The sequence below is a fragment of the Dermacentor andersoni genome, chromosome 5 (genome assembly GCF_023375885.2).
Source record: "Dermacentor andersoni chromosome 5, qqDerAnde1_hic_scaffold, whole genome shotgun sequence".
In the NCBI taxonomy this organism is placed as follows: Eukaryota; Metazoa; Arthropoda; class Arachnida; order Ixodida; family Ixodidae; genus Dermacentor; species Dermacentor andersoni.
Genome location: NC_092818.1, coordinates 160386097 through 160412961, shown reverse-complemented (window position 1 = coordinate 160412961; position 26865 = coordinate 160386097). Strand labels below are relative to the sequence as shown.

At 42.9% G+C, this 26865-nt stretch overlaps 2 protein-coding genes across 2 annotated transcripts in view; one reads left to right on the top strand and one right to left on the bottom strand.

Moving 5' to 3' along the window:
- LOC126531511 (glycoprotein antigen BM86-like) overlaps positions 1-17924 on the top strand; it is a 41033-nt gene extending 23109 nt beyond the window's left edge. The window contains exons 10-17 of the mRNA XM_050179056.3: positions 466-554; positions 1833-1885; positions 2656-2795; positions 2917-3087; positions 4354-4482; positions 9960-10097; positions 14338-14466; positions 15079-17924. Of these exons, the coding sequence (XP_050035013.1) occupies positions 466-554; positions 1833-1885; positions 2656-2795; positions 2917-3087; positions 4354-4482; positions 9960-10097; positions 14338-14466; positions 15079-15167 (938 nt within the window). The 3' untranslated portion in view covers positions 15168-17924. The remainder of the gene's footprint in view (positions 1-465; positions 555-1832; positions 1886-2655; positions 2796-2916; positions 3088-4353; positions 4483-9959; positions 10098-14337; positions 14467-15078) is intronic.
- Positions 17925-19992: 2068 nt separating this feature from the next.
- Positions 19993-26865, bottom strand: part of LOC126531498 (glycoprotein antigen BM86-like) — a 55893-nt gene continuing 49020 nt past the window's right edge. The window contains exons 19-24 of the mRNA XM_050179038.3: positions 26617-26721; positions 25149-25221; positions 24684-24739; positions 23178-23265; positions 21841-21922; positions 19993-20646 (exon numbers count right to left, since the gene is read on the bottom strand). Coding sequence (XP_050034995.1) covers positions 21886-21922; positions 23178-23265; positions 24684-24739; positions 25149-25221; positions 26617-26721 — 359 coding nt within the window. The 3' untranslated portion in view covers positions 19993-20646; positions 21841-21885. The remainder of the gene's footprint in view (positions 20647-21840; positions 21923-23177; positions 23266-24683; positions 24740-25148; positions 25222-26616; positions 26722-26865) is intronic.

The window sequence follows — 26865 nt, the reverse complement described above, 5'->3', positions numbered from 1 at the left end:
ACCATCTCTCCCTTTGTATACATATGTTGAACAGTGATTATACCTCTGATCTTATCAACCTTTGAGAGCTATTGATAGGAATCGGCTTTGAAGGGGCGTTCAGGTACCCAGGTCTTTTCCCTGTCGATTAGCATGTCAGACAGTGTGGCGAGATAGGGAGAAACCATAAGGAGAGAGAAAGAGGGGGTGGGAGCGTGGGAATAAAGGCAAGGAGGATAACTAGACGTTATCAGGTTTGTTACTCTACAAGTGCAAATTGGCGGACATGGGGGAGAGAGAGAAAGAAACCGAATGAAGACCGACGCTGAGATCAATCACACTCCAGGAGCAGCTTGCGTACAGCGGAGCACTCAGGGTCTGTCGCCTCCACATGCTGTAGAATATTCTTTGCTGTGGCTTGGAATATGTGAAGATTGAGGCTGACTATATTGTTTGCAACAGGTAATCTTTTTTTTTCTTTTTCAGAGGAGTATTACTACACTGTTTCCTTCACGCCTAACATCTCACTTGACGCTGACAACTGCAACTTGTACGAGGGCCGTGTTCTGGAAGCGGTAAGCAACGATCTCTCGTAATCTTGCTTCCTCCCATGTTTAAAATATGCTATCTTTGGCACAGTGATAATGCAAATCGGTCTTTTTATTTAAGAAAAATATTGCGGTTAGAGATTGATTATAGGTAATGCTTTGCATCTCTGAGATAAAGTTCCGTGAATGATCCTTAAATGCGGAATATCTGGCGTTGTTTGCATTTCTCCAAATTTTAGGCTTTGCACGCGTGGAAATCTTGTTATAGCTCACACCGTTCTAAGTGATTACATTTTACAGGTGTGCTTACGTTAGCTTCAAGACGATATGCCAAGCTAAAGAATGTCTCTGCGGCTAAAAAACGACCTCATTTTGGGTCGAGCTGAAATGCTGTACAAAATGTATGCACAATTTCATTAAATGTACAGGGATGTGCGAATAGCAAAATTTCCATAGCGGAACCAAATGAGAATATTTTAATAAACGCGCTTTATATATTAAACGGGATATCGAACATTCACCTCCTTCTAAAGTTAGCAAAAACTGAAAGAGGAAATGTGGCAATAATAATAATAATAATAACAGCATCTATATGTTTATTTTAATGCACGCGATGCTTTTTAGCTGTTGAGCTTGTGTGTGAGCAAATAGTGAAAGGTCATAACGTTTTCTGGGTGACTTACACATGGCAGTTGAAATTTCCATGTACGTAGACCCGTAAATCACAGCCGCATATTTAAAATAAAAGTCGTACACATATTTAAATCGAATACTATGACCCGGAACAGAAGTTTTTGATTCATATTCCAATAGTCTCACAGTTCCCCCCCCCCCCCCCCCCTCTCACAGACCGGCAGCAGTCCTTAAAGTATGGCGGATAGGGTATGCTTCTATAGGAGCACTTATCGGCTTTGTACTTATTGTTACTGCGATTATCCAGTGCAAACGTAGAATTGCGGATTTATTTACACGAAATGCTGGCTATATTGTTATACATGAGGCTTGCTTATATATCCTGGTAACGCTTGGTTATCCACATGAAATCACCTTAATCACTTCTGGAAACGAACCGCACGCACAACTAAAACCCAGTCACCAAGGTAGCAGTTTGCACTTCCCATTCGTCAGCTAACGTAATTCCGAATGAAGTGCGTGTCACAATTAGTTGTTGTGTTTAAAAAGCACGAAATCACTTGTGCCAGCCGCTTTGTTTGTCTGAGAATGCCGGTAAATGCTTTCGGGCATGTGTGCATTGAATATAAACAGTGTATGAGTGTTCCTTCTGCTGCCATCGTCCTTTTGCAGATCAAAACGAGTATAGGAACAGAAGTTTTTAAGGTTGAGATACTGAACTGCACGTGAGTGAAACATCTTTTCTTTCGGGCAAACTTTTTAATAGCGAAAGAAAAATAAATACACGTTGGGCAGTGGAAATTTAAATTGCATAATTAAGAAATGTCGGGGAGCGGGCTAGTTTGTATTCCACAATGAGTGCAGAAGGAAGACGGGAATAACCAGGACAGACGCTTCTCCGTGTCTGCCTTTGTCGTGCGAAAGTTTCTTTCCTGCTTCAACTGTACTTATTCCATTGCACGCATCATGGAATTTACACCCGAAATCTGAGAAGCATACAAAGCACAAAGTCTCCTCTAAGGTATTGTATGTGCATTAGCATTAGGAGTGCCAAAGCGGAAAAAAGTGCACGCGTGTGAAGTAGGGGAAGCCGGTCATCTGGAAGTGGTATATATATATATATATATATATATATATATATATATATATATATATATATATATATATATATATATATATATATATATATATAGTTCAGCTGACCATGGTGTGCTTCGAGCCACCGTGACTTGCACTTCCGTCCCTGAAGTGAAGAGGCAGGACGTTTGTCGAGTGCGGTCCTGAACAGCAGTTTACAATGTAGCGAACAAGTCTTACATCATGGATCCGGGACCTCAAAAAGGTGCGACCTAATGCTGACGATTTTATCTAGCATTGGTCAGTAAATCCCCACTGATACCTTTTTTGTAGCTTACGAGTGGCATATATGAATGAACTGAAATAATTTGTAAGTTAAACAATCAAGCTATCACTGGGCATCTTCCGTGATTCACAGGCAGAAAATCAAGGCGAGACTTATATCAGCAAAACCACTTTCAAAGTACCTGCTGAAAAAGCTTCAAACATGCGAGCATCCCGATGGTGACTTGTGCATGCTGTATCCGAAGTTACCAATCAAGAAGGACACTGCAACAGGTAGGCTTTTTTTCGGTCACAGTGACCTTTTCAATTTTTATGTTTAAATATGGATAAGTTACCGCACAAAGCCCTTCATTCAAGCAATCCCATGTTTCCGGGCAAACCTAAATCTTTGCAGAAATCGAAGAAGAAAACCTGTGTGACAGTCTTCTCAAGGGTCAGGAGGAGGCCTACAACGGACAGAACGAGTGCGTTAAGTTCGAGGACTTTTTCTGGTTCAAGTGCGCGGCTGGATTCCGAGAAGTGGACCGGGTCACACGAGGCCGCTTGCGGCGCTCCGTCTGCGAGCGTGAGTAGAGGGCTTTTAATGCGTGAGCATTAAAGTGCAAAGTCAAAGTGTAAAAAAGTGAGAAAAAAGATGCAGGACTCCGAAAACAACTTCATTTTCGAGTACACTACCACAGAGCTTATGTTGTGAAACATTCATAATTGAATTTGGCATTCATCACAATAATTGCGCATTCACGGGCGGGGGACCACGTCTACTCCGTCTGCGAGCGTGAGTAGAGGGCTTTTAATGCGTGAGCATTAAAGTGCAAAGTCAAAGTGTAAAAAAGTGAGAAAAAAGATGCAGGACTCCGAAAACAACTTCATTTTCGAGTACACTACCACAGAGCTTATGTTGTGAAACATTCATAATTGAATTTGGCATTCATCACAATAATTGCGCATTCACGGGCGGGGGACCACGACAAAAAGATTAGCCCCCATGTGTTGTACCTGATTCCGTATAGCGCTCCTGTCCAGAAGACGGATGGAGCTCTCAGCTTCCCACAACATGACCCACTTCTCCCTTTTCTGTGCAATCAGCTGCGTCACATGGGGTGTTTGTCTTCATGTCGAGACTCCCAACCTCTGAGGCGAAGTTAGCGCATGGAGCGCCACATTTGATGATGAGTATCTGGATCGCGCGAAGTCTAGAAATACCAAAGAGAACGAAGTTGTTGTTGAATAGGACTCACTTCAAGTATATATGCAATAAAACTGCATAACACTATAACTAAATTAACATATTAACCAACAAATCCATGATAAGTATACGCTTACGGCTCTTGTATTCAAAATTTTATGCAGGCCGACGCGCATAAACCATTTATGCCGACAACGTTTGCGTAGCTAACATATAATTTTTTTTTAAAAGTACACATTACTGATCAAGAGAGAGAGAGAGAGAGAGAAAGCAAACAGGAAAGGCAGGGAGGTCAACTGATCAAAATTTAAAGGTTCTCTATATAGAAGAAATCCCGGGTGGGACGAACTTTAGAGCTTTTCTCCTACTGCGATTTTTTCGCCCACCGTGGTGGTGTAAGCTTTGGCATTGCGCCAAAGGTGCGGGATCAAACCCCGGCCGCGGCGGCCGCATTTCGATGGGGTCGAAATGCAAGAACTCCCGTGTACCGTGCATTCAGTGTACTTTAATGGAACCCCAAGTGGTCGAAATTAATTCATAGTCCACCACGGCGGCGCGCCTCACAATCTTATCGTGGCTTTGGCACGTAAAACATCAGAATTTAATTTTATTTATTTTAACTGTGGCTTTTCTTTCTTGCCGCAGCTGGAGTATCGTGCACCCAGGACGAAGAGTTGGAATGTGCCAGTAAGGGACAAATATGCGTCTACGAAAACGAAGAACCTAAGTGCCAGTGCCCGCCGGGCATGGTTACAGGGCAAGGCGGTTGCTCTGGTGAGTGAAAAGGCTCTGTTCCTGCTATGGTGTCTCAGCGTGCTCGTTGTCGGAAAAGTAAAATTACGAGAACGCTGTATTAGCTGCTTACGAAAAGCCGCTGTGCGTTCGCAGCGTCTAGCTTTCGTTTTTGGCAAGTGTTGGGATCCCATGCTCCTTTAAAAAATTAGGTTGCATAAAACAAGCACATATGTATTACAGAAAACGAAAAGTCACAGTTTCGCCCGAAAGGCGAAGCATCGATTGCGATACCAAATTAGTAGGAAGCTGGAAGTATTATTAGTAGTTTTGTCGGCCGTATGAGCTTGTAAATATTCGCTTACTAACTAAATTAACAAGCATGGTGTCACGTACGCACAAGCAAACATGAACACATCTCACTTTACATTCGCGGAAGCTCGCTGTCAAAACGCTGGAGTGAGGAAGCGTGGCAGCAGCAGCGAGCGAACCTTCGTGCTGCCTCTCGCTTCAACGCGAAGTGGCGAAAACGCAGCGCACAAGAAGCTATTTGTACTTGTCGTACACTGTCCCCATCGCAGATGGCTTTCAAGATAGCGCATCCGCGGCTGCGCCACACACAGCAGAGCCACCGGAGTAGAACCCCTCCCCGTCAGTGACGGCTTCACTGACGATGTCAGACGAGATGCATGTGACGCCAGGGGTTTAGATCACTGCGTAGCGCTGTATTAACAGTAGGTGCCAGGCGCATATTTTATTACTAAGAAGTGCTGCATGTTCGCACCTGGCTCTAAATTGTCTAGCTTGCGCACCTAGACCAAAGATCGTGCTGTTTGATAACAAAGAACAAGGGGCGAAAGAAACTTTGGAAACCATGACTATTCCGCAAAACTGCGACTGGTGTGTTAGCCAGCCATGCATATTGCGCTGTCGTCAAATCAGATATTCTATATTATTAATCACATCAGATGGCAATGATGGGCTCGTATATTTTGCACTTGTTGAAGTCCCGTTGTGGTGTGTATTCTTTCTTGTTTTCTTACATTTGTGCACGCGCAAATACGTTTCGCATCAAATAAAGCTTAAGCTGTGAGATGAGCACCTGTCTTGATGTTCTCCCCTTCGCGTCGCATCTGTCGCGCTGCCTTTTTTCGTGATGAGTGCATAAAGCGTACGGCGTGGTGTGTCCGTGGTGGTGCGCGACATTGATGGAGGTTCGTCGAGCTTAAGAAGCTGCAAGGAAGGGGTTAATCATTATGTTCAATTCAGTTTTAACACTGCAAATATGAACGAATACGACAATACGACAAGGAAGGACGAAGCCCAAGCTACAACTGTTTCATTTGCTGTGACATAGTTACTAGGGCGAACAAGACTACGGAAAAAAATGTGGGACAAGACAGAGCGCTAGACTTCATCTGACAAGCTTAATTCAGAAAAACACGCAAGGAGGCCCCTGTATGCTCAAATAAATGCTCAGAAAGACGCATAAGCAAATGGGCCGCGTGGGAGACAACCAAATGCGCCACAAAGCCGATAAGCGCCCAGGACAAAGCATTACAAATCATACACCAGGTTCTTCTCAAGGTACAACACTTCTTTATCAGTGTGTGCCAGTGATGGAGCGCTTGCGCATTTATCAGCAGCTCTTGAAATCCAAACGCCTCGAATATTTCCCTATCTGATTGCCTGGCAAACCCTCTCAGCACTTGCGTGTTATGAAAACATGGGGAGCATTTATGAGTACATCTTCGGCAGTGGTGAGCCAAGTGGCCAGCGCCTGCTAAAGTGTTTACAGCGTTCCGGTGCTCCCTAAGCCGGTCATTCTGGCACCTGCCTGTTTGTACCGTATAACAATTTCCACAGGGAAGTGGAATCTTGCATACCATCCCCACATTGCAGTTAACAAAGTGGGTGACATGCTCTATAATGCATGTACCATGACTCCCGGCGTTGTTTACCAACCTGCACAAGCTTGCGAGCTTTAGTGGCGCTTTTTTAGGCGCTGGGACACCCCGTGTAAGTGTGGCACAGTCACAGGGCGCCCAGTAGGACGTGCGTTATTGCACCGTGCGGCTGTCGGGTCAGCTTTTATCTCTTTAATGAGGCTCTCAGTGACCGACACCACGGTGTTATCGGAATACCCAGCCCTACATAAACTGTTCTCTTGTTGTTGAACGCTGCAGGAAACCTGGTGCACGCAAGGTTTAACCATGGTATCTCAGGCAATCAGTAGCTATGCCTCTTTTAACCAACTTGGAGTTCGCCGAACGGCAGTCAAGAAAGGGCTTCTTGCACTTTCTTGGCTGCCGGAGGAGAGTACATCCAACAACGGGAGCTGTCATTTAGAATGACACTAATATCTAAGAGTTGTAGGCGACCATCTACTGGCGATTAATGGGCTACTACGATCAATATACTTAAATACCTTAGCTACAAAAGTATTGTCAAATAACGAGAAAGTACGACTGTCAACAACAGTTAAAAACAAATTACTTAAAAGAGACGCTATGCGCGGGTTTTCTCGCACACGCTATCTTTTTTGGACAAATGTGTCTTGGTCAAAAACAACAAGGGTACAAGAAAGATAAAACCTTAGCATCTCCACAAAATTCTCAACAGAAAGGCCAGCGGCATTTTGCAAGTCAATGGGACCAGACTCTTCGATATGCTCCGTGACAGAAATTAAAAGCTCAGCCTGGGGGAGGGAGTTAAAAAGTTCTTAAACGTGAATTGAGAAGACAAACAACGGTTCCGCGGTGTTTTCATGTGCCGGAAGGTAGCTAAGTGGTTCATTAGAGTTGCGCAACACGAACAGGTCATTGACGTGCAACCTTTAAAGGTTTTTTTGAAGAAATTTTGACATTTCTCCTTGCAAGACTCTCTTTCAGTTACGATTGCTCCAAGAGGGACGTCTGTTTTATGCGTCTTGGCGGAAAAGAACATTGTCAGAGTGTCGCTCTTCGAGACTAGCATACGCTTCCTGAGGCCGTCAAGATGCATATCCTGTCATAATATCAAGGCCCTCTTCTTAACCCTCATCGCGACATTATCCGAATGAACAAAGTTCTTACTGATAGCAGCACATGCCTTCTCATGAAAACAAGTCTGTGACAAGACTACAAATCCCTCCTCTTTATCAGACTTCAAATTTTACGGACTGCTTAATTGCCTTACCAGTATTGTGAGAACGACCCACGGAGGGAAGGCAGTCAACACCTTCCTTAACACATCTGCTTTACTCCTCAGGATTAGAACGACTGGCTATTTTTCGAACAAGACCTAAAACAGAGACGGGCGTTTCAAGGTTCATTACAAAATTTTGGGCCATGTTGTAGAACGTGATGAACCTGTCTAGGCACGCTGAAACTGCCAAGGTACGTCGTACGTGGATGAAGCGTAGCGCTCTATCCTGTCTCACTTTATTTTTTCGTAGCCTTGTTCGCGCTGGTAACTATGTCACAGCAAATGTGTCAACACTAACAAGCCCAACTTTCTCGGTTAATTACGAACTGTTTGATCCCGTCAGTCAACACGTTCATGTACAAGATGATAGGAACGGAATATAAAGAACTAACAAGATTGGTGACATGTGAAAACACTCGTGCAATCACAAGAGAAAAAGCCAGTCTTCCTCAGCGAGTTGGGTGTGAGTTATGGGCGGATGCACCACACTTTCACTCCTCGCGTGAGGGGAGTATAAGAGGAGCGTCGTGTTCAAATTGTTCTACAGCATCATCTTTCGGATCGGCCGATATTTTGACGCATGGTGACGTGTTAAATAAGTTTAAATAATTTCCGGGGGTTAACCTGTCAAGGCTACGATCCAGTTGTGAGGCACGCCATTATGGGGGAAAAGCGTCCGTGGCGTAACGGTTATAGTATCGGGCTTATGTACTTTATTTAATTGGCTCGAATCTGACCGTTGGACTATTTCGTTGATTTAGTATTTCAAAATTCATGACTCCCCCATAAGGACGAAACAATGAATGCAAGAGCAAGGTCTATAGAGTGTTACACGAAGGAAGGCTCGTAGCCTTTGGGGCCGTGTGAATTTCAGTAAAGATAAACTGGCTAAGCAAACAAGCGTGGCGTGACTTGCGCGTACACATATGGACATAAACAACTGGATGACCGCATGCAGCACGGGCTAGGCCTAGAGGGTCTTGTCGGCGTTGTCGCTTAGCCTCAGTCTCCGCAGCACCGCGTCTGGGTGCCCCAGGAGTTGAGCTGCAGAAAACCCAGCACCTATGACTATTACGTGTGGGGAGAACGATGGTACAAGCTGGCAAGGACAGCTGTGTTAGAGTTAGTTCCGGCAAGCGGAGTTGTATAACCTGAGGTCTTAGAATTCAGTCGCTTCTGTGCACCATTCGGTGTGATAGGAACACGAACACGCCTAGACATATTTCGCCACTCGGTGTTTTAATTGTAACGAAAATCCAAAAGCGCACAGGTAGTTTGAGTAACGTTCTTCAGAAAACGTATTAAAACTAAAGAAATCAATATTTTTGCTTAATTATCGACGACGACGTAAGAGCGCATGGTGTTCATATAATTGATTTCGCAGGAAAACACGCCAAGCGCCTCAACGCACTGGCTTGCTCGGGGAAAAAGCTTAGGAATATTCTATACCACATGCTTTGGCGCGTGCCCGTGGTGTAATGATTTGAGCGTCGAGCTGATATGCTAGGGGTTCTCTTTTCGAATTCTGCCGCCGGATAATTTAATGTTTATTGATTGAATATAATATGTTTCTATATTCGGAACAACACGGTGACCAGTGGTCCCAGTAGCACATATCGGCCCACATATTTAAGCTGCATGGTCATCGGGATCGGTCCGCAATAAGAGGCTAGAAACATACTCGTTACAAAAAAAAGCTGTGGTAGCTCACTAAGAAAGAATTTGTCTTTAAAAACAAGTGCGTAAGAATTCCCCCTATCACGCTTCCCGAAGCAGCGATGGAGCTTGCAGGGACACAGGAGAGGTGGTAAATTTGTTATTTGGTATTTCCTTGCTATCATCATGCACATATAAACGAGTTCATCAACAGGGCGGGCTGCGCTCCAATAATTAAAGAAGCCTCAAATACCCGTTAGCACACTGTGTTTCTCATTAAAGGACGTTGCTGCAGCAAGAGAACCTGTTCCCACTGAGATGGTAGTTCAGTGCTCATGATATTATAGGGTGGTGGCAGAACGGAAATGGCGTGATTCTGTAGTTCTAAGTGCACAATAATGGTTAATCATACCTCAAAGATCTGCAACATAAAGCAGACATTGTGGCATCCTACTTCTTGGCTACTAGTTAGAAATAATACGCTTCAAGGGTACGTGAGTCCATGCTTACCTTTAAGTCTCTAAATACATTTCGAATCTTTTTTTAGTGCATTTGACAGTACACGCACCTAGTCAGTTACCATAGCTTTGAGTAAGGCGGATCTTGAGTCATGTTGTCCACAAGTAACGTTTAATAGAGTCTGCATGATTGATGTAGTGCCGTTCATTTTCTCCCAGCTGCTGTAGTTCCAGAATCGTGCAATGACGAAGAAACTAATAAATGCAGAAGCAGTGGGCAGCGTTGTGTCATGGAAAACCAAAAGGCTGTCTGTAAAGAAGCGTCAAATACACCAGTAACAGAGGTGGTGGATCCAGGTGCGTATTCTAAACCATACTTCGTCACAACTATGGCAAAACTTATTGGTTTACATTTTTCAGCTAACACAGCGTTTCTAGCGACTGGTGCAACCAGAGGGTTGTTAACGTAACCGGACTACAAATGTTGTGATTTAGTTTGGGATGTTCCACTCATGGGGCTCGAACGTGTGGAAGAATGTCTCCCTGTCACTGAATTACCCCATATCTAAATAAAAAGGCAAGTCAAATCCAGAAATGCCCTCATCTTCCAAGTTCTTCCTGGATTCGCATAAGTTCAATAGATGTATACGACAAATAGCATAGTCATAGTGTATGCTAAGAGTCAAGTTTTCACTCTTGTTCCAAACGTTAACGAACTGTCTTGGTTCGAACCATCAAATGTACGTCAAATGCGTTAGAATCACTCTGGTTTACTTGCGCGAACATTTATTACTACACAAAGTGGACTAAAAACAAGCCGGAAGTTCATCATTTGAGCAAATCGTCTTGGGGCACTTGCTTGTAGTAACCACAGTAAGGCGAATCTTGAGCCGCCAGTTTAAATGCTAGAAGGCTGGTTTGACAAGAATGCCAACAATCAACAACAGTGCTTGGGTGTTAGCTTCCTTGTTACGATTCAACGCTCCAATGAATCGACTATTGAAACGAAGGAACGTGAGAAAAAACCGTAGGAGGGTGGTGTGTATGAATCTTATTTAACGAAGTGGGGGTTTAGGTAGCTATACGTGCGACGCGTAAAGATATGTCGGTGACCCACTTTGGTCTCTGTGGAAGTACGAAATAAAACAACAAATGGTACCTGATTCACCTGATCCGCAACAGATATGGGCCATCAAACGCACAATTCCTCTACTAAACCCAAGTTTCTGTTTGTTTGTTTGCGTCTGCTTATTCGATTTGTCGTCGAGGGCAAGTGAACCGATCCGGAAGATGGTCTAACAAAAACTGGGCCAATCCGATGGAAAGTAAATAAAATGATGTGGTGAGGGGTGTGTGAAAGAGTGAGAGATGAATGTGAAGAGGGGAGGGGGCTGACATAAATTTGCGTGCTGAAGGCGCAATTGAACGGAATTGCAGCAAATTTCAAAGACCCTAACACTGTCTTTGAGAATCGTTGTTCATGGTTTCTCACGAATTTTTGTTCCAGCTGCTCATCGATGTCTTTTCAACATGCCACATCAAAGAATCCGTGCTGGCCTTAGTGTTTATTTCCATCAACACATAAATATTGAGATGGGAGGCAGGAATAAAAGCCACAAAGCGCTTGATAAAGTTCTCACACCTCTACTTCAGAGTATTAACACTGAGCTATCCTTACTTTAGAGTCCTTTATGGGCTGATTTTGATTTCTGTCCTTCGAATTCAATTAGTACGTATGAGGAAACGGGGTAATTTGTATAATGTATATTCGTTATAAACACACACTTAAACTCTAATCAATGGCCACCAATCAATATATTCACGTAATACCATAATCCAGTTCCTACTATGACTTTGATTATATTTAGAAACAGCTGTTTTGAAATAAAAGGACGGTTCCTACGGAGACAAGCCGTCAGTGGTGGCGACCACGAGGTGACGTGTGATGCATGGTAATTTGTCACTAATTAAGAAACACACATTAGTTAACTTTTAAGCTTGTTTCAGCGGACTCAACGTAGTTGGGAAATTGAAGCGAGTTTTTCGTACAAGCCATATAAATTTTTGGGACCTAGAAAAATGCGATTTGCCGCTGAATTATGGCACGACGAAATTTGGCTATCAGAGCGCGCGAAACCGAAACTGGGAGGCTGCAGCGAGCGCAATGCCACGCCTCTCAAGGCCACGTTCTGCTTACGTCACCCAGAAGTGGGCAGCCAGCGTGTTGCGGCTCCGGGCTCCTCCATGTCGCAACGCGCTGGCTGCCCACTGCATTAATTTATTTAGTATTATTCATACAGGGGGGGCATATCACTTCTTAGTCTACAGCAGATGAACACCGAAATCTCATTAAATTTCTTGTTGCCAGGCTAAAATATTTCCAAAATGATGTTTCTAACAAGATCAGCGCATGCAATTTTGAACATGTCTTCCAAGTTCATGATATCCACATGTTTACTTTGACACAATATTGGTTCACTGATGCCAGTGCATCCTTTCCTTTAGTTGAATATGTTAATACAGTTATTATCAGTGCAATAAGTATCAATAAAAGCACTGTGACATGCACTAGATAATTCTTGAGCAGCATACTTCTTCATGTTTCCTCCGTGACCTCTTTTCAACGGCTAACAAATGTTTAACGTTATCGCTCAGTGCAAAAAGCGCCTGCATGATGTGGAATATAATCTGATGCTGTCGTTGAATCTATCTGTTGTGTATGTTTTCGCCGAACCTTGTACAATCATATTGCATGCGCAGCACGACATGTGTAGTAGTCTCTGGAAGGCACGCGGGCACCAGCGATTATCCTGGAACGTTCGATGGGTCATGTATGATAGCGAAGGCGCTTGACCCGCAGATCACATTTTCAACGATCGCCGACTGTGTTCGCCGCGATCATCGTGCTTATTGTGTTTGCTATTAGGGGCACACGTTCGCCCAATAAAGGGTTACCTTCGTCATTCACAGTTTTGCTACTGTGTTCTTGACCGTCACTACAACGTTACAAAATAGCAGAGCCCGAGGCTAAGCTCATTTCTTAACAATGAACGTGAAAAATCAATAAATGAATAGCCGCCAACATGACTGGAGCAATGACCTCCGGAAGCATTCGTATATAATAAAAGCTTCGGGTAGGGACGCTTTACAGATAATTGCACAGTTAATTTTCTGCAGACGAGAGAGAGAGAGAGAGAAAGAAAAAGAGAATGATCTATAGAAAGGCAGGGAGGTTAACCAAAGGTAGTTCCGGTTGGCTACCCTGCACGGGGGGAAGGGTTAAGGGGGATGAAAAGAGATGGAAAGTGGAAGGGGGCGTTAGGGAGAAAGAGAGACGAGCACAAACAAACCGCGTACACTATGGAGCGGTAGGCGGCGGCGTTCTTAGTCTATCGCGAAGCCCCGTAGACCGCAGGAACCTTAGTAGGCTTTCAGCGCGTATGTTCTTTGGGAGCACTTACCTGAAGCTTTTGGTCCTGATAGTGGACGATTGTTCAATTGGTCCAGCACTCTGCACATCACTTCTCTCTGGGAACTGTATCGCGGACAGACACAGATAATGTGTGCGAGCGTGTCATCGCTGTTGCATGTGTCGCACTGTTGGCCATTCCATTAAGGAAAGCATATGAATATGTAAATGAAACAATGAAACACCTAGCCACAGACGATACAGCATGGTTTGTTCACGTGTTAATCGAGGCGGTAGGTGCATCCGTATATCCGGAGACAACAAACGCAAACGACACATGGTTAAGACGTTGGAATCTCACAGGGGCCAAGTACATTCATGGGACATCAATCGCAGCTCAGCCGCAGCGTCTGTTCGCGAAAGCGAAACCAAGGCAACTTGACCATTTTCTTGTGTAGATCAGGCGGCTTCGTCTGTGTGGTCATTCCCGTTGATGGTGCAATGTCCTGGAAGTCATTGAAAGATTATGTCGCGTTCCTTATCATGGCTGCGATGATATATCTGCCAAATTTCTGAGGCGAGTTGTTCATTTGGTCCGTTTGCGTTGGGCTTTTTATGCATGCACTCAAGGGCTGCGTTATAATCACTAAAGACTGCCCATTGTTGCGGTGATTCCTGATTAGCGAAATCAAGTGCAGCACGGAGTGCCGCAAGCTCTGCACCCGTCGAGGTGGTGATACATGAAGTATTCAACCTGATTTCTGCATAGTTTGCCGTGATGATGACTGAAGCAGCAGAGCTGTTGAGTTTTCCCGACCCATCTGTGTAGACATGTTGCCGTGATCTGTGCACGTTGTAAATGTGTTCCAAAGTTGCTTGCTTCAGAGCTTGCTACAGCACTCCGGCTTTCTTTCTGATGCCTGGAATTGTCAATTGCACTCGCGGCCGGTGCAGTCACCCCAATAGGTTTGATAATCGGGCAGCAGGCGTGAATTGTGAGGGCAAGTAGGACTGATGTCTTACAATACTTTTGGCAAATGTAGAGTGTGGCTTTAGAAAAAAAAGTTGAAATATACGTATTTGTTCTTGAGAACGTTAGAAGTGTTACAGATTTAAATTAGGAAAAATAATTTTAAGGATATGCACCATCAAACTTAACAAAGCCGATTGCATGAACTGAACTTGCAGCTCCGTCTCAATGCAACGAAGAAATGCGAAAGAAGTGCACCAAGAAAGGCGCGGAGTGCGTCACGGTGGATGGAAAGGCAATCTGCAGATGTCCTGAGGGAAAAGTTGAAACACCGCAAGGATGTTCAGGTTTGTTCAAGAATCATTCAGTGTGCCTACATTCACCATGCCAGGCCATCTATTTTCAGTTAAACGTCTGTACACGGCACATCCTCTCTGCAGCAGTGAATTATGTATTTAGCTAAGCTGCCTTTAAACTTCTCGTTATGGCGCAGTTTTCTTAAAAAATAGATGAAATAGAAGAGTTAATTGAGGCTGTTCGATGAATTGTATTTCTTTATTGTTAAAAAATAGGAATTATATGCATGACTGGTAATGCAAGAAATATGGCGGGCAATACCTCAAGAATTCAAAAGACACAGTAGACAACGCAAACAAAAGTTTACTGGAAGATAGAGGCTTGAAGGGATTAACAGTGGTCGAACAAGTACTATCGCTGGAGCCAACGTTTTGAGAAGGCGTCTTGTCAAGGCAAGTAGGACAATTCACTAGTCGAAACATTGGCTCCAACGGCATTCCCTGTTCGACCACATTAGACAGCGCAGTGTTATATAGTGGCAGTTCTTGTAGATTTTCCGCTACTAGAGCGAACTACTTCATTTATTCGACGAGCCCTAGTATGTTGCCGCTGTTCTTGGTTGCACATTACACCACTGTGCATTTGTATTTTGCTCTTTGTAGATCCCGGACCATCCAGTGCTGTCTCAGTCTCCTCTACGACGCTTTTGTTACTGGCCGCCATGACTGTAGCTGCAGCTGCAGCTGCATAGTTGTAAGGTTGATTACCAGTTCAAGTACCGAGAAGTGTCAGAAATACACAGAGGAAGCTGACAACAAATACCAAAGTGCATATTCGAAAGTCTTAAATTACACACAGTGTGTTTATACCGCCCCCATGGTTCAGTTGATAATAACACTGAAGCTCAGGTGCAGTTTCTCTTGTTTAAAAAGATTAAAAACTCAAGCATGTACTTGTGTTTTTACATCTACCACTCTACCTGAAATGTAATTAGTTTTTACAAGAAAAAGTGACGTGATGGATGGATGAAATTCTTCCTGTTTACCTTCAAGTGTTTCAAAAAGGTGTAAACTTAGAAATACAAAACAACTACAACACAACTGTACGAAAACTTTACTAATGAACTGTAGCACCACGTGTACAAGTTCGTAGCAAGTTGGCATCCCGAATCTCAAAAGGCACCTATCATTCGACTTGATTTTCATTACTTGTCGTATTCAACTACATAACCTAATGTCACAGGCATCAATTGTGTTGCTTACGTCAGTGGCACAATATTGAGTGGCAAGATGTTAAAAGAAGTTAAAGAAACAGGTAAAGGGCATATGTGGGAGCAAGATAAATATGATACAGTCTAACCCAGTTGTGACGAACAGGCTTATGCTCTAAAGATACTTCGATATATCAGGTAATTTTGTTATTTGCAATGGGGGGGGGGGGGGGGGCGAGAAATAGCAATGACGAAGTTATTTATTTGAAACAATATGCGCGTAGTAGGCAGTAGCTTTTGTTTTTGCCTTCAACACTTTCGAAATATGTGAGGGAGAATTGCGTTCTCAATACGCGAGATTCTGCAGAACCTGCTGCAGTCCATTTCGCTGAATGTCGGCTTCCAATACACTTTTCAGAGCTTCTGGCACACTGCCTCGCATTCGTACACATGTGCTTGAGATTAAAAGAGCGACAGAAACAATAGCTCTATTCAATGCTGCCCCCAATTTGATGCAAGGAATTCGGTGTATGGAGTTCGTTATGAGCAATTCATTTTACATAAGTATCGGTCAGTGTATTTCACGCGTTCGATATAGAAATCACTTCATCCAGGTTCGCCTATACAGGTTTGTTATTTACTAGTATTGTATAGGTATTGACGAATATAGGTACTTTTCACGGCGAATGTAACTTTAGTGAGACCTGGCTAATGTTAGGAACATAGGAAATTGGTCGCATCACGTATTTATTATGGAAAAAAAACTGCAGGCTATGACCATTGTATGATTCAGATCATTGGTGGCACCGGAAAAAATATTCAGCGATTAGACAGACGCTACAAACAGTGTTAAGTGTTATATTTATGTATCGGAGAAAAACAAGCATTGCGAAAATGTGGACGTGATGTTACGCCAAATCACATCTTCTTTGTGCACGTTTGTGTTTATAGTAAGCTACTTATACTATGTTCTGGGCACGATCGGAAGGAGTGCGCTTTGGCAGCTTTTGGGACTGTGCACTCAATCGCTTGTCGATAGCTTCAGATTTGCGATGTCTTTCATGCAGTCATTACGCCATATATTGCGACGTAGAGTATAATACAATGTGACATCGATTTAGATGGTTCATGTCTGTATCTTTTATAAGTGACGCACCATTTCTTGCTCGCTAGTGCCAACAGTGGTGTTGCCTGCTATGCATTAAACGGAAACTTTAGGACGGAAGGAAGCTCCTAGTAGACATTACTGTCTCTAGACTCCAATGCGACTCATCTTTCCTCTTAGAGAACACGCAGGAGTATTGATAAGTGCAGTGACCTATGAATGTCGCACAAGCCGAACCAGTTCTCACAGGGAAGAGAATCCGTTCTTTAACGAGGGTAGGTAACGACGCCCTTCGAGGAACTCGTGCCGAATAACTAACCAGACAGAGACTGACGCAGTGTTACAGTACTGTAGGATAGACGCTTTCTGCGTCTGTGCAGATAAAAAATTCCAACAATTCTTCTGCTGCTTTTCTTTCACATTTGTAGCACTTTTGTTTGCTTCGCGCGTAGGGATCTGTGTGCAGTGGGAAAAGCAAACGAATTTCCCATCACGTGCGGCTTTGTCACTCATTTGCTTACCTTTTTAATAAAACAAGTTTGCCACTGACCACGTTGTAAATGATATTGTGTTAATATGTTAACAATGCTATAATAATGAGTTGCATGTCAAACTAACATGTCCGTACTCAAATTATCTGTGCGTTTTAGAGGCGAAAGATGAATGTTATTCTGTCATAATGATGCAAAGTGCAACATTGAGGAATTGGCACAGACAGTTTCCACTTCTTATTTGCGATAATTGTTCAGTTCCTTCGTTGTATAAAAGTGAACGCGTGCAAAATAAACTAGATAATTGCAAAGAATGTGTATTGTTGGGCAAGAAGAAGGCGCCATGTAGCTTTTGGATAAGGTTAATAAAATATGGCAGCTAAGCATTGACCCAACTACATGAAAGTCACGTTGCTGCCATACTTGATGATGGCGACAATTGTGTAGTATCATTAACAATTCCTGCATTTTTTTTCTTGGAAATAAGCTTTTGATGGGGGACGGGCGCATGTAGAAACAACGAGAAGCCTGCGCGTGCGTTGTGTATCAACCATGGTCGCTGCGATTATTCGGAATTGTATTTATATTGAATATACATGTGAAAATATGCTGTTGCAACACACCTGCTTTATTTTCCCGTGTCATTACGCAAAGATCATGTGTTCAATAAAACTACCAGTGAATAAATTTTTCCATAATGTCGCAATGTATATCATATGCAAAATTCCGATGAATACACTGCGATGGTTTTGACATGTCTAGCGCCGTTCAGAGCGGATCCAAGAACTCTTTTTTGAAATGGTCGAAGTAAGGTAAGTCACGGCTACGTATTTTGCGTTTTGAAGCGTAACCTAACGTGACAAAAACAATAAAAAGAAGGCTGCAATTTATCTAGCACATTTCACAAGGATTCATCTTGTAGCAAAATTTCGCAAGTTTTTTTTTCACACGTCCGAAGTCAAGAGAACGGTGCGAAAAGTGGCAACAATTACATCTGCTGTTTATAAAAGGAGCTAGCTTCAGAACTAAAGTTTTATCTGTGTGCAACTCAAGTGCTTCGATGGGATTTCATTCAATTAAATACCACTCAACGGGAATTTCGCTATATACAGAAATTTATTATGTAGCCCACACTATTTCTCCACCCTGCACTGATGAAGGAGGACGAAATCACTCCTAAAAAGGAAGCACTCAGAAGGAGAGCGGTTTCATCGACGAACGAGTTGAGTTCTGGACAAAACGGAGCACAGTATTTCTGTTTGTCCACCGAAAAATTACCATGACAGAAGTCAATTTAGCATGCAAAGGACATTTCTAATATATTCTTTTTAATAGCCCCTTTCATCTCTTATCTGCATATAGTGATGATGAGCGAAATGGCCAGAAAAAGAGAGAGCGAGAGAGAGAGAAATAGAGAAGCCATTTATCGGCAGGCATAGACCTTTGCCGGTCTGCTTATGACCGCTGACATACTACTCTGCATAGGGAGGAGGAATGTGATTAAAGATTCCAGAGGGCAGTGGAAAAAACAAAATGCAAATAAATATAGTATGAGGGAGTAAACCAGAAAGTGATATTTACAGGTCCTTGAAAAGACTCATGATAAGCTGTATTAAAGTGGAAAGTTGGGCGAGTTAGTATGCATTCCTATTAGTAACAGCACGAAGAAAACGACGACGGGTTGTCTTGTGTTCTTTCAATCCGTCAACGTTTTGTTCGCGCTGTCACCATAATGAATGGACGATAAGCCATATACAGAAGCAAAGGCCTGGGGAGCCTGGCCTAACAGTTCATCAGCCCACAAAGTTGGTCAAGCGCTTCTTCAGTACTTGAAGGAAATAGAGTTGAGTGCCCGACTGTAGACATGCTGCACCAAGCTTAGTGCATGTGAAAGTGCGATATAGACTCATGTATTCTAACGCCCATTATTTCACTCCCCTATCCTCCTCTCAATGTGTAGTGTAGAAAACTGGACTCAGTTTGGTTAACCTCCCTACCTTTCCTTCCTCGCTTCTCTCTGTCTCTCTCTCTCTCTGTCTCTACAGGTTAAACAATGGGTGAATTGAGGCTTTTCTATGACATTAAGTTTTCCGAGAGGGCCATTTTATGAAAGGTATCCAAAGAAGAAATCCGAATCTCGCCGTTGTTTTGATGGGCAAGGCCTACGGCCTATATGATGCTACGTAACCTTAGTGCAGCGTGACAAATATTGTTCACCTGGCACTCAAAACAAACTAAGTTGTCGTGGTGCGCGGGGCTTTCAAGTAACATGGAAACAGTGCTACGCCCTATGCGATACAGACAACTTTTCGTGGATGCTACTTTCAATCGATGCCTGTGGTATAATGTGTCTGACTGAGGAGGAAGTAGTCGCGGAATTCTCGATCTTACTCCGGAGTCAACGAATCGCAGAATATTGATGAAACGGCAGACTTCGGAGGCGATTCCTTCCTTCATTGGCCCATTTTTTTGCCATATACAAATTGTCGGTACACTTAAAAAATATTATTTTGAAATTTCTCTATTGAAGTCCGTTTCGGGCAGCTTTATCCGCTATTCGGCTTCCCGAGATACCGGAGTGACCAGGTATCCACTGGAAGGTGACGCAATGAAAACACAGGGAGCTGCCTTGAATTGCAAGATCACTTACGATGGTGGTGTTTAAACACATAAACAAATGGGAAAGATAAAAGGTAGCATAAAGGTAATAAAACGACAAAGTTCTCTTGTCCATGTGTGTACATTTATAATAATACAACGAACCATATGATGACTTCGTGTCTGCGTGATTTATTAATCCAAGCACCTTTGGTTTTGTTAGGTGCTGCCACAAACTAATAGCTCGTTTACGTGAGCTTCATACGATGATCGTGGGGCCGTTCCTTCAAATTTTGTCTTACTTACTGAAAAAATGCATTTACCAGTTATTTCAAACATATGTTTCTGTTTTGTGGCCTTAGCTTGAATAGAAACACTTCATTGTATATATTTAGGGATAGTTCTAATAGAGAAATTTATCATTTGAACGGCTCCCCTCGCACCAAAAATGGCGCCATTATGAAACCAATGTCTTGGACCAACTACATATTATGAAGTTTTTTTTTCGGGCTTCAAGGCCACTTCTTTCCATCTTGCTGCCGCTATTATGCAGTAAATAACGGTCCTTGTCCACATTACGTACGAACTTCTTGTGTAGGCGGAGTCGTACATGCAAACTACTAACATGCGCGATGTTTAACTATGCGCTTATCCTTTTTGATGGTATTCAAGTAAAATCATGACGTCTATCGCCAATAGCAGTGGACAAAGCGTTCCTTCAACGAGAGGGTAAGCTTCAGAAGGTTGCGCAACTCTGCAGCATTCAGAATCAATCCAAACTTCGGTTATAAGAGTGCCGCAGCTGAGCTGGAGAAATTTTCTTCACCTGCATAGAGTAAATAAAGCGATAGGAAATTGAATGAGCTTCGTAATCAGTGATTGACACAAAAACACAAAGCACTAACAGACGCAAAGTAAAATTGTAGACCTATTGCTGACGACGGCGCATCCTATGGTCGTAAAGTGCATGAGCCTAACAGCAAAATTTTAACGTTCTTTGTGTCACTTAAAACAACTGTTTATGCACATTATTTGCCCAATCTTTTTACTGAGCTACTATGACGCGCCTTCCAGTAGCGCGGAAGCTTCTAACACCACAAAATTTTCTCTTTAGGGCATTATGTTTGTGATACTCCTAGAGTCCTTGGATTATAAATTGTGCAACTGCCGTACACAAGAAACCTACGTCCTTTTTGCCCAACCCAGAATCCCAGCAAGCACTGCAAGCCAGTACAAAGTAGAACTCAGAAAACGTGCTGAGAGGCATTGTTGCGTGCGATGATGTGCTGCAACTCTTCTAAAACGTGAAATGTTGACCAACTACACTTGGTTATCGCAGAAGGGTGCTTTTTTAATTAATAATATTTTATGGGTCTCCATGCTGCATGTCGTAGCAAGACACAGCACACATTTAATTACAAATCGTCATATTTCTAACCTTTGGCACACAGTAGCTTCCAATGCAAAAAACATTGCCTCCTTAGTTCAGAAACAGCAAGAAAGTACCCAGTTACTGTCCTGTAATTAAATGCAGCTCATACAGTACGAGTGCTGGTCAAAACGTCTTCATTGAAAAGTCTTCAGTTCTTTACATTGGGACACAATATCATGCAGAACGACCTCATGATGAACTACAGCAAATGGGTTGGCAAACCATAATGAAAACGACTACATCACGGAACCAGAAAAGATACGTCCCTGTTATTCGCGCCTTTTCTCTTTCTGCGCTGTAGTAACTTTCATTGTGGAGTAACTACAGACAACATCAACTTAAAAACTAAATTGAGACGCTGGCATGAATTCTACCCCTACGTTGTATGGGAGCGCTCATCCTCGCCACGTCTTCGGCCTGCTTGCACGACAAATTAAGCCAAATATTTCACATAGGCTGAAAAATTCATATAATTTCAAATAATACGAAAAACGATTGATGACTTTTTTTTCGATCCTCGAAGCAGCTTGACAATGGCAAATAATTGTGGAACAAAGTGTACGTGTATTGATGGGCGAGTCCACTTACGTGACTATGTTCTTTGCCTCAACTGGTTTTCATATGTACTTGAAGCTAAAGATCTTCACTGGCCACAGTCTTATTTTTCAACCTGTAAATAAAATACAGGTAAAAGCTGTCACGACATTACGAACATTTTGAATGTCGACTATATCTTCTTTCATTTTTCTTTCTCGGGTGTTGGGCTGCTGAGCACGAGGTCGCGGGATCGAATCCCGGCCACGGCGGCAGCATTTCGATGGGGACGAAATGCGAAAACACCCGTGTACTTAGATTTAGGTGCACGTTGAAGAACCCCAGGTGGTCAAAATTTCCGGAGTCCTATACTACGGCGTGCCTCATAATCAGAAAGTGGTTTTGGCACGTAAAACCTCATAATTTATTCTTTTTTATTTTTCTCAATGGGACCGCGTTCAAAACGTTCCGTTTGTCTTTTTTTACACGTTAAAACAGTGTAAATTGTACGTAGCTTTGTCGGGCAGATAGGCATAGCCTCATTATTTTAGGAGAGAAACTGTACATTCGAGCAACATATGCCAACAAAATTATTATTTTTACTATATCTTTTTTGCTTTAGCGATAATACGGTTCAATCCAAACAGATCATTAAAACTTTTGCTGAGAAAGAAACGCTTAGGGGAATACGGCACCTTGTAAGTACCGCCATTCATTGAATTCTAAGCGACGCCAGTTGTTTCAGACCGCATGCATATCTGTAGAACAAAGTTAGGACGGTGACACGAAAACCGCGTCGCTGATAACGATTCCCAAGCTCCAACTTGGGCAGACAAGTCAGCTGTGAAGTAGCTTATTTCTTTTGTAGGTGTAGGGCGAAATGGTGACATGAGTTGACCGCTATGATTTCTGTAGTTCCCGCCAAAATGTGTTACTCTCTTTATTATTTCTTAGTCTCGCTTACCACCTTTTCAAATAATTTTGGAAACGGGTTTGAGGATGTGCTCAGACAGTAATAACCAGACAGTAATAAAGACAGTAATAAAGAGCTCGGACAATAATAACCAGCTAGATGTGTGCAAAACGTCAAAACTATGCACACCGATGATCGTGCCTGATATGTAACACCAGCCACGTTGGCTCAGTGGCTATAGCGATCTGTTTCTGAGCACGAGGTCGAGACTTTGGTTCCAGACCGCGATAGCTCTATATTAATTCGGGCAGAATGCAAACCAGGTGATCGAAATAAATACTGAGCCACCAACTACGACGTCTCTTATAACCCATTGTCTTTGTTTTATACGTAGCTGTGCTGCTATATTACTTTAGCCAGAGTAACGAAATTGACAATCACATTGAATGAACGTTGAATTGAGGGGAGACTGTCTTACCTTCTAATTACTGCGCCGGCAATGCCGAGGCAAATTATAATGAACACTCCAAGAATAACGCCGACAATAGTAATATTTCTCTGTGCAGCTGTAAAAAAATGCAGAAAAATGTATTTTTCAGGTGCGATCAAAAGCCAATGCTCTACAAGTTTGCAGCGCGCACGCACATTCACACACACACGCACACGCACACACGCACGCGCACGCATGCATACACAAGTGCACGTTAGACTAAGTTGCAGCCCTTTCCGAGAGCTGAAAGAAAATGGAAGGTGTGTTTCGGCCCAAGCATCGAAGCTTAATTGGCTGTGATACAGAACACATGGATTTGTTTCTACATTTCTCAACCTTTAGGTTGGTTGGTCATAAGAGAAAGGATGTGGAATCTTGAAAAAAATTTACAAGGTTTTTATTACGAGATGTCATTGCGTCGTTAGTTCTTTTTTTTTTTGCAAAGTTCGCAACGCAGGAATATGACATGAAATTCCCAGTTGCGCATGTGACCTACCCCAATAGCTTCCTCCTAATACTTCCAGAGTTTTACAGCAAAACCAGTAGATATGTCATTGCAATGTTTTCTCAAGATAAACAACAAAGAAAAATTTCCTAAGCAATAAATTTTGGTAAATAACGATCTCCATGAATTCTTCTATGTTCAGTAAATTTTGAGAGAAAATGCAGCATTTTAACAACCTTGCAACCTTCATATGGAGCCTCCGGATGTATCCAATTCTTTCTGCTTCCACAGATTCACGTTGAGGCACCTCTGTTTTCCATATCCCAGTGTGGCAGACGGATGTCTCATTCCTCGAATTATACTATTTTAAAGGGCTACTCACCAGGCCCCATTGCAAATTTGGCTCTACATTGTAAGTCGCAGGGTGCCGTCTGTGGAGCCTTTCACCGCAAGAATGTTTTTTATTGGTTTATTAAAGGAAGGAGATAGTAGAAATAAATGTCGCATTACCATGCTGTGAGGAAGCGAGCTTCCCTAGCAACAAAGACGCTCTCTCCCGTTGCCTCGAATAGCGACATTCCTCCTCTGTCTTCTCGCATATCATAGCTGAGCAAACACGTCGTGGTTACGTCACGAGCCCAGCCACATTTTCTTTTATTGTACTCAGCGATCTTCTTTTGCAGCACGGAGCACCCCCCCCCCCCCCCCCCTGGCGGCCGTATTGTGCGTTCCGCATCATGTGATCTATTGATGGCACGTGACATAATGGATGATGTTGCAGGCATGACCTCTTACGTAGAGGCATTTGTTCCGACCACCTTGACCTTCTTGCTGGCACAGTGCTGCGAAATTGACATTTTTTTTTTACACCAGCATAAAAATATCAGTGCCCATTGCAAAAGAAAGAAGGGCACCACAGTCGATACAATAAAATAATGTTACCTACTGAAAGACAGCGGCTATTCCTACCTATCCCTATCCTTTAATGGCCACCTCATTAAGTTAAAGTCATTAAAATCATTTTTGCAGTTCACAGAAAAATGTCATACCGGTGTACTTTTCGAAATGAACTTCACAACTTGGCCCTGTGTAGCTCGGTTGACACCTGTAAAATAGTAATGATAGAAATCCAAATTACACAAACAACCTGCTCCTGAGCATAATCGAATAATCCCAAAGTTTATGTACACTTCCACAAAATATATCTGTGCCATAGATTCTGCTGTAATAAAGTAATCATGTTTACGCAATCAAACAGAAGCATCAGGTTTTGTTCACATTAGTAGAGTTATGTTTGTGTTATCACCGTAATAAGTATAATAATGTTTAAAGTTATGGATAACAAGTTTACCGCAGTTCTGCAATATTTTTGTCATTTACACAATGACACTTCAGTTCATTTTGGACGTTCCAACTGCATCTTGGAAACAAACTTTTTTCTTTTAGCTGTATCAGTAAAGGTCCCCTAAGGAACACTATAAGAACCCGAACCTGTAGTACACGAAGAAACGTACCGACAGTAGTAGGATACCTTCTCACTTCTTTCACAGACGCCGCGATTCTTGCAAGGATTCTTGTCGCATATTGCTGAAGAAGGCAATTAAGAATCACAGTTATCCATTTGGCAAGTCCACGTACTTCGGCGTAGAGGAACACTTTTATATGCGTTGGGCCTGGGCTCCCGAAGCTACCAGTTCTTGGCTTCGAAACAATACTGCAAATATACGACGACTGCGGAAAGCGAGTAATGAAAGCTGAAGAACAGCTCTTTAACAAGGAATTGTCCCAGACGCGACAAACGTCTAGTGCTGCTATAGTGATGACTATTTAAAGTGCTATACTGCGCTAAACAAAGGGGACAAAATGTTGCAGTTATGTTCATCACAGTGTGTAATAGGGAAGCGCTGAAACTTACACACCCTTTTTCCTCATTATTTTGGAAAGCACCGGCTGAGGAGTAAATACTCACAAAAGATGTTGTGTCGAAAAGACCATGGAAAAATTTCGGACGAGAGAGAGTAGCAGTAGCACTGGCAACACGAAATAAAACGCACATTTCATAACAAAATATCGAAAAGGAGTGAGCTGGAGAGAAACTAAAGATTAGTCATGTATGTAAAATATGAGATAATAGAGCGCTTTTCCTATAGTCTAGAACACTGATCGCGTACAATATTTCTGTGAAAGATGAGCATCTGTGCGAATCAAAAGGGCTATCGCGCAACCTGTACGACCAACTGTGTACGACCAACTGCGATGGGTCGCGAACACCACTGGATAGCCAGAGCTCGTCATACATCTGCGAGTATCTCCACGTACTGTTCTGGAATGGAAAGCTAAATTTCCTGTGAATATATCAATCCTGCTTTGCGGTACCGAAGTATTTAGTAGCTGCCTCTTGTGTATAGTTTACATAATGCAGATCGTTGAAAGCGCCTGCGTATGTTTCAGTTAAGAACAGATTCATGATATCCTTCCAATTTCCACACCTCGATTGTCAATGCTACATGCAACAAAAACACGTTTACCAGGCTGTGAATGAGAACATTTCCCAGGAATGTGAATACCACACGTCCTTTTCGTTACGTATAGCGTTTTAGGCGTCATAGTACTTCTGAAAAGTCGTGGTCGCATCCGTACTTTGTTAGTTACCATGGAGAGTTGTGCGTACAGGACTAGTGCGGTGGCTAAGCAATGTGAGCATACGAGTACTTCACTCACTTATTGAAGCGCGAATATCAGAATGAGTGATTATTGTTGCTATCTTTTCTTGCGCCACCTAGCAAAGAGAAAAAGGAGCGCAGATGTATGACGAGCTCTGGCTATCCAGCTAGTGGTGTTCGCGACCCATCGCAGCTGGTCGTACACCTTCGCCCCTGTTGTTTTCGCTAGGTTGCGCGATAGCCCTTTTGATTCCCATAGATGCGTTGCAGCATCACTGCATTTAGTAGATGGTCCTCGAACGGGACTTAAAGTACTTACGAACGCAGATGCCTTCTGTGGATTCGACGTAATTTGTGTGGCAGACGCACTTGCCTTCCAAACACTGTCGTTCTGGCTCCGTGCAGTACTCCTCGCATTCTCGCTCTGAAAAGAAGACACAGCGCCCGTTCATTTGTTTCGGTGGATCGTACAGGGATAATAGTGAAGGACCGTAAGGGAGGCCGAAAAAAAAATTGCCATTGATACTTATTTATCTAGCTCCCATAAACTCGCTTTGTGTTGTTACTA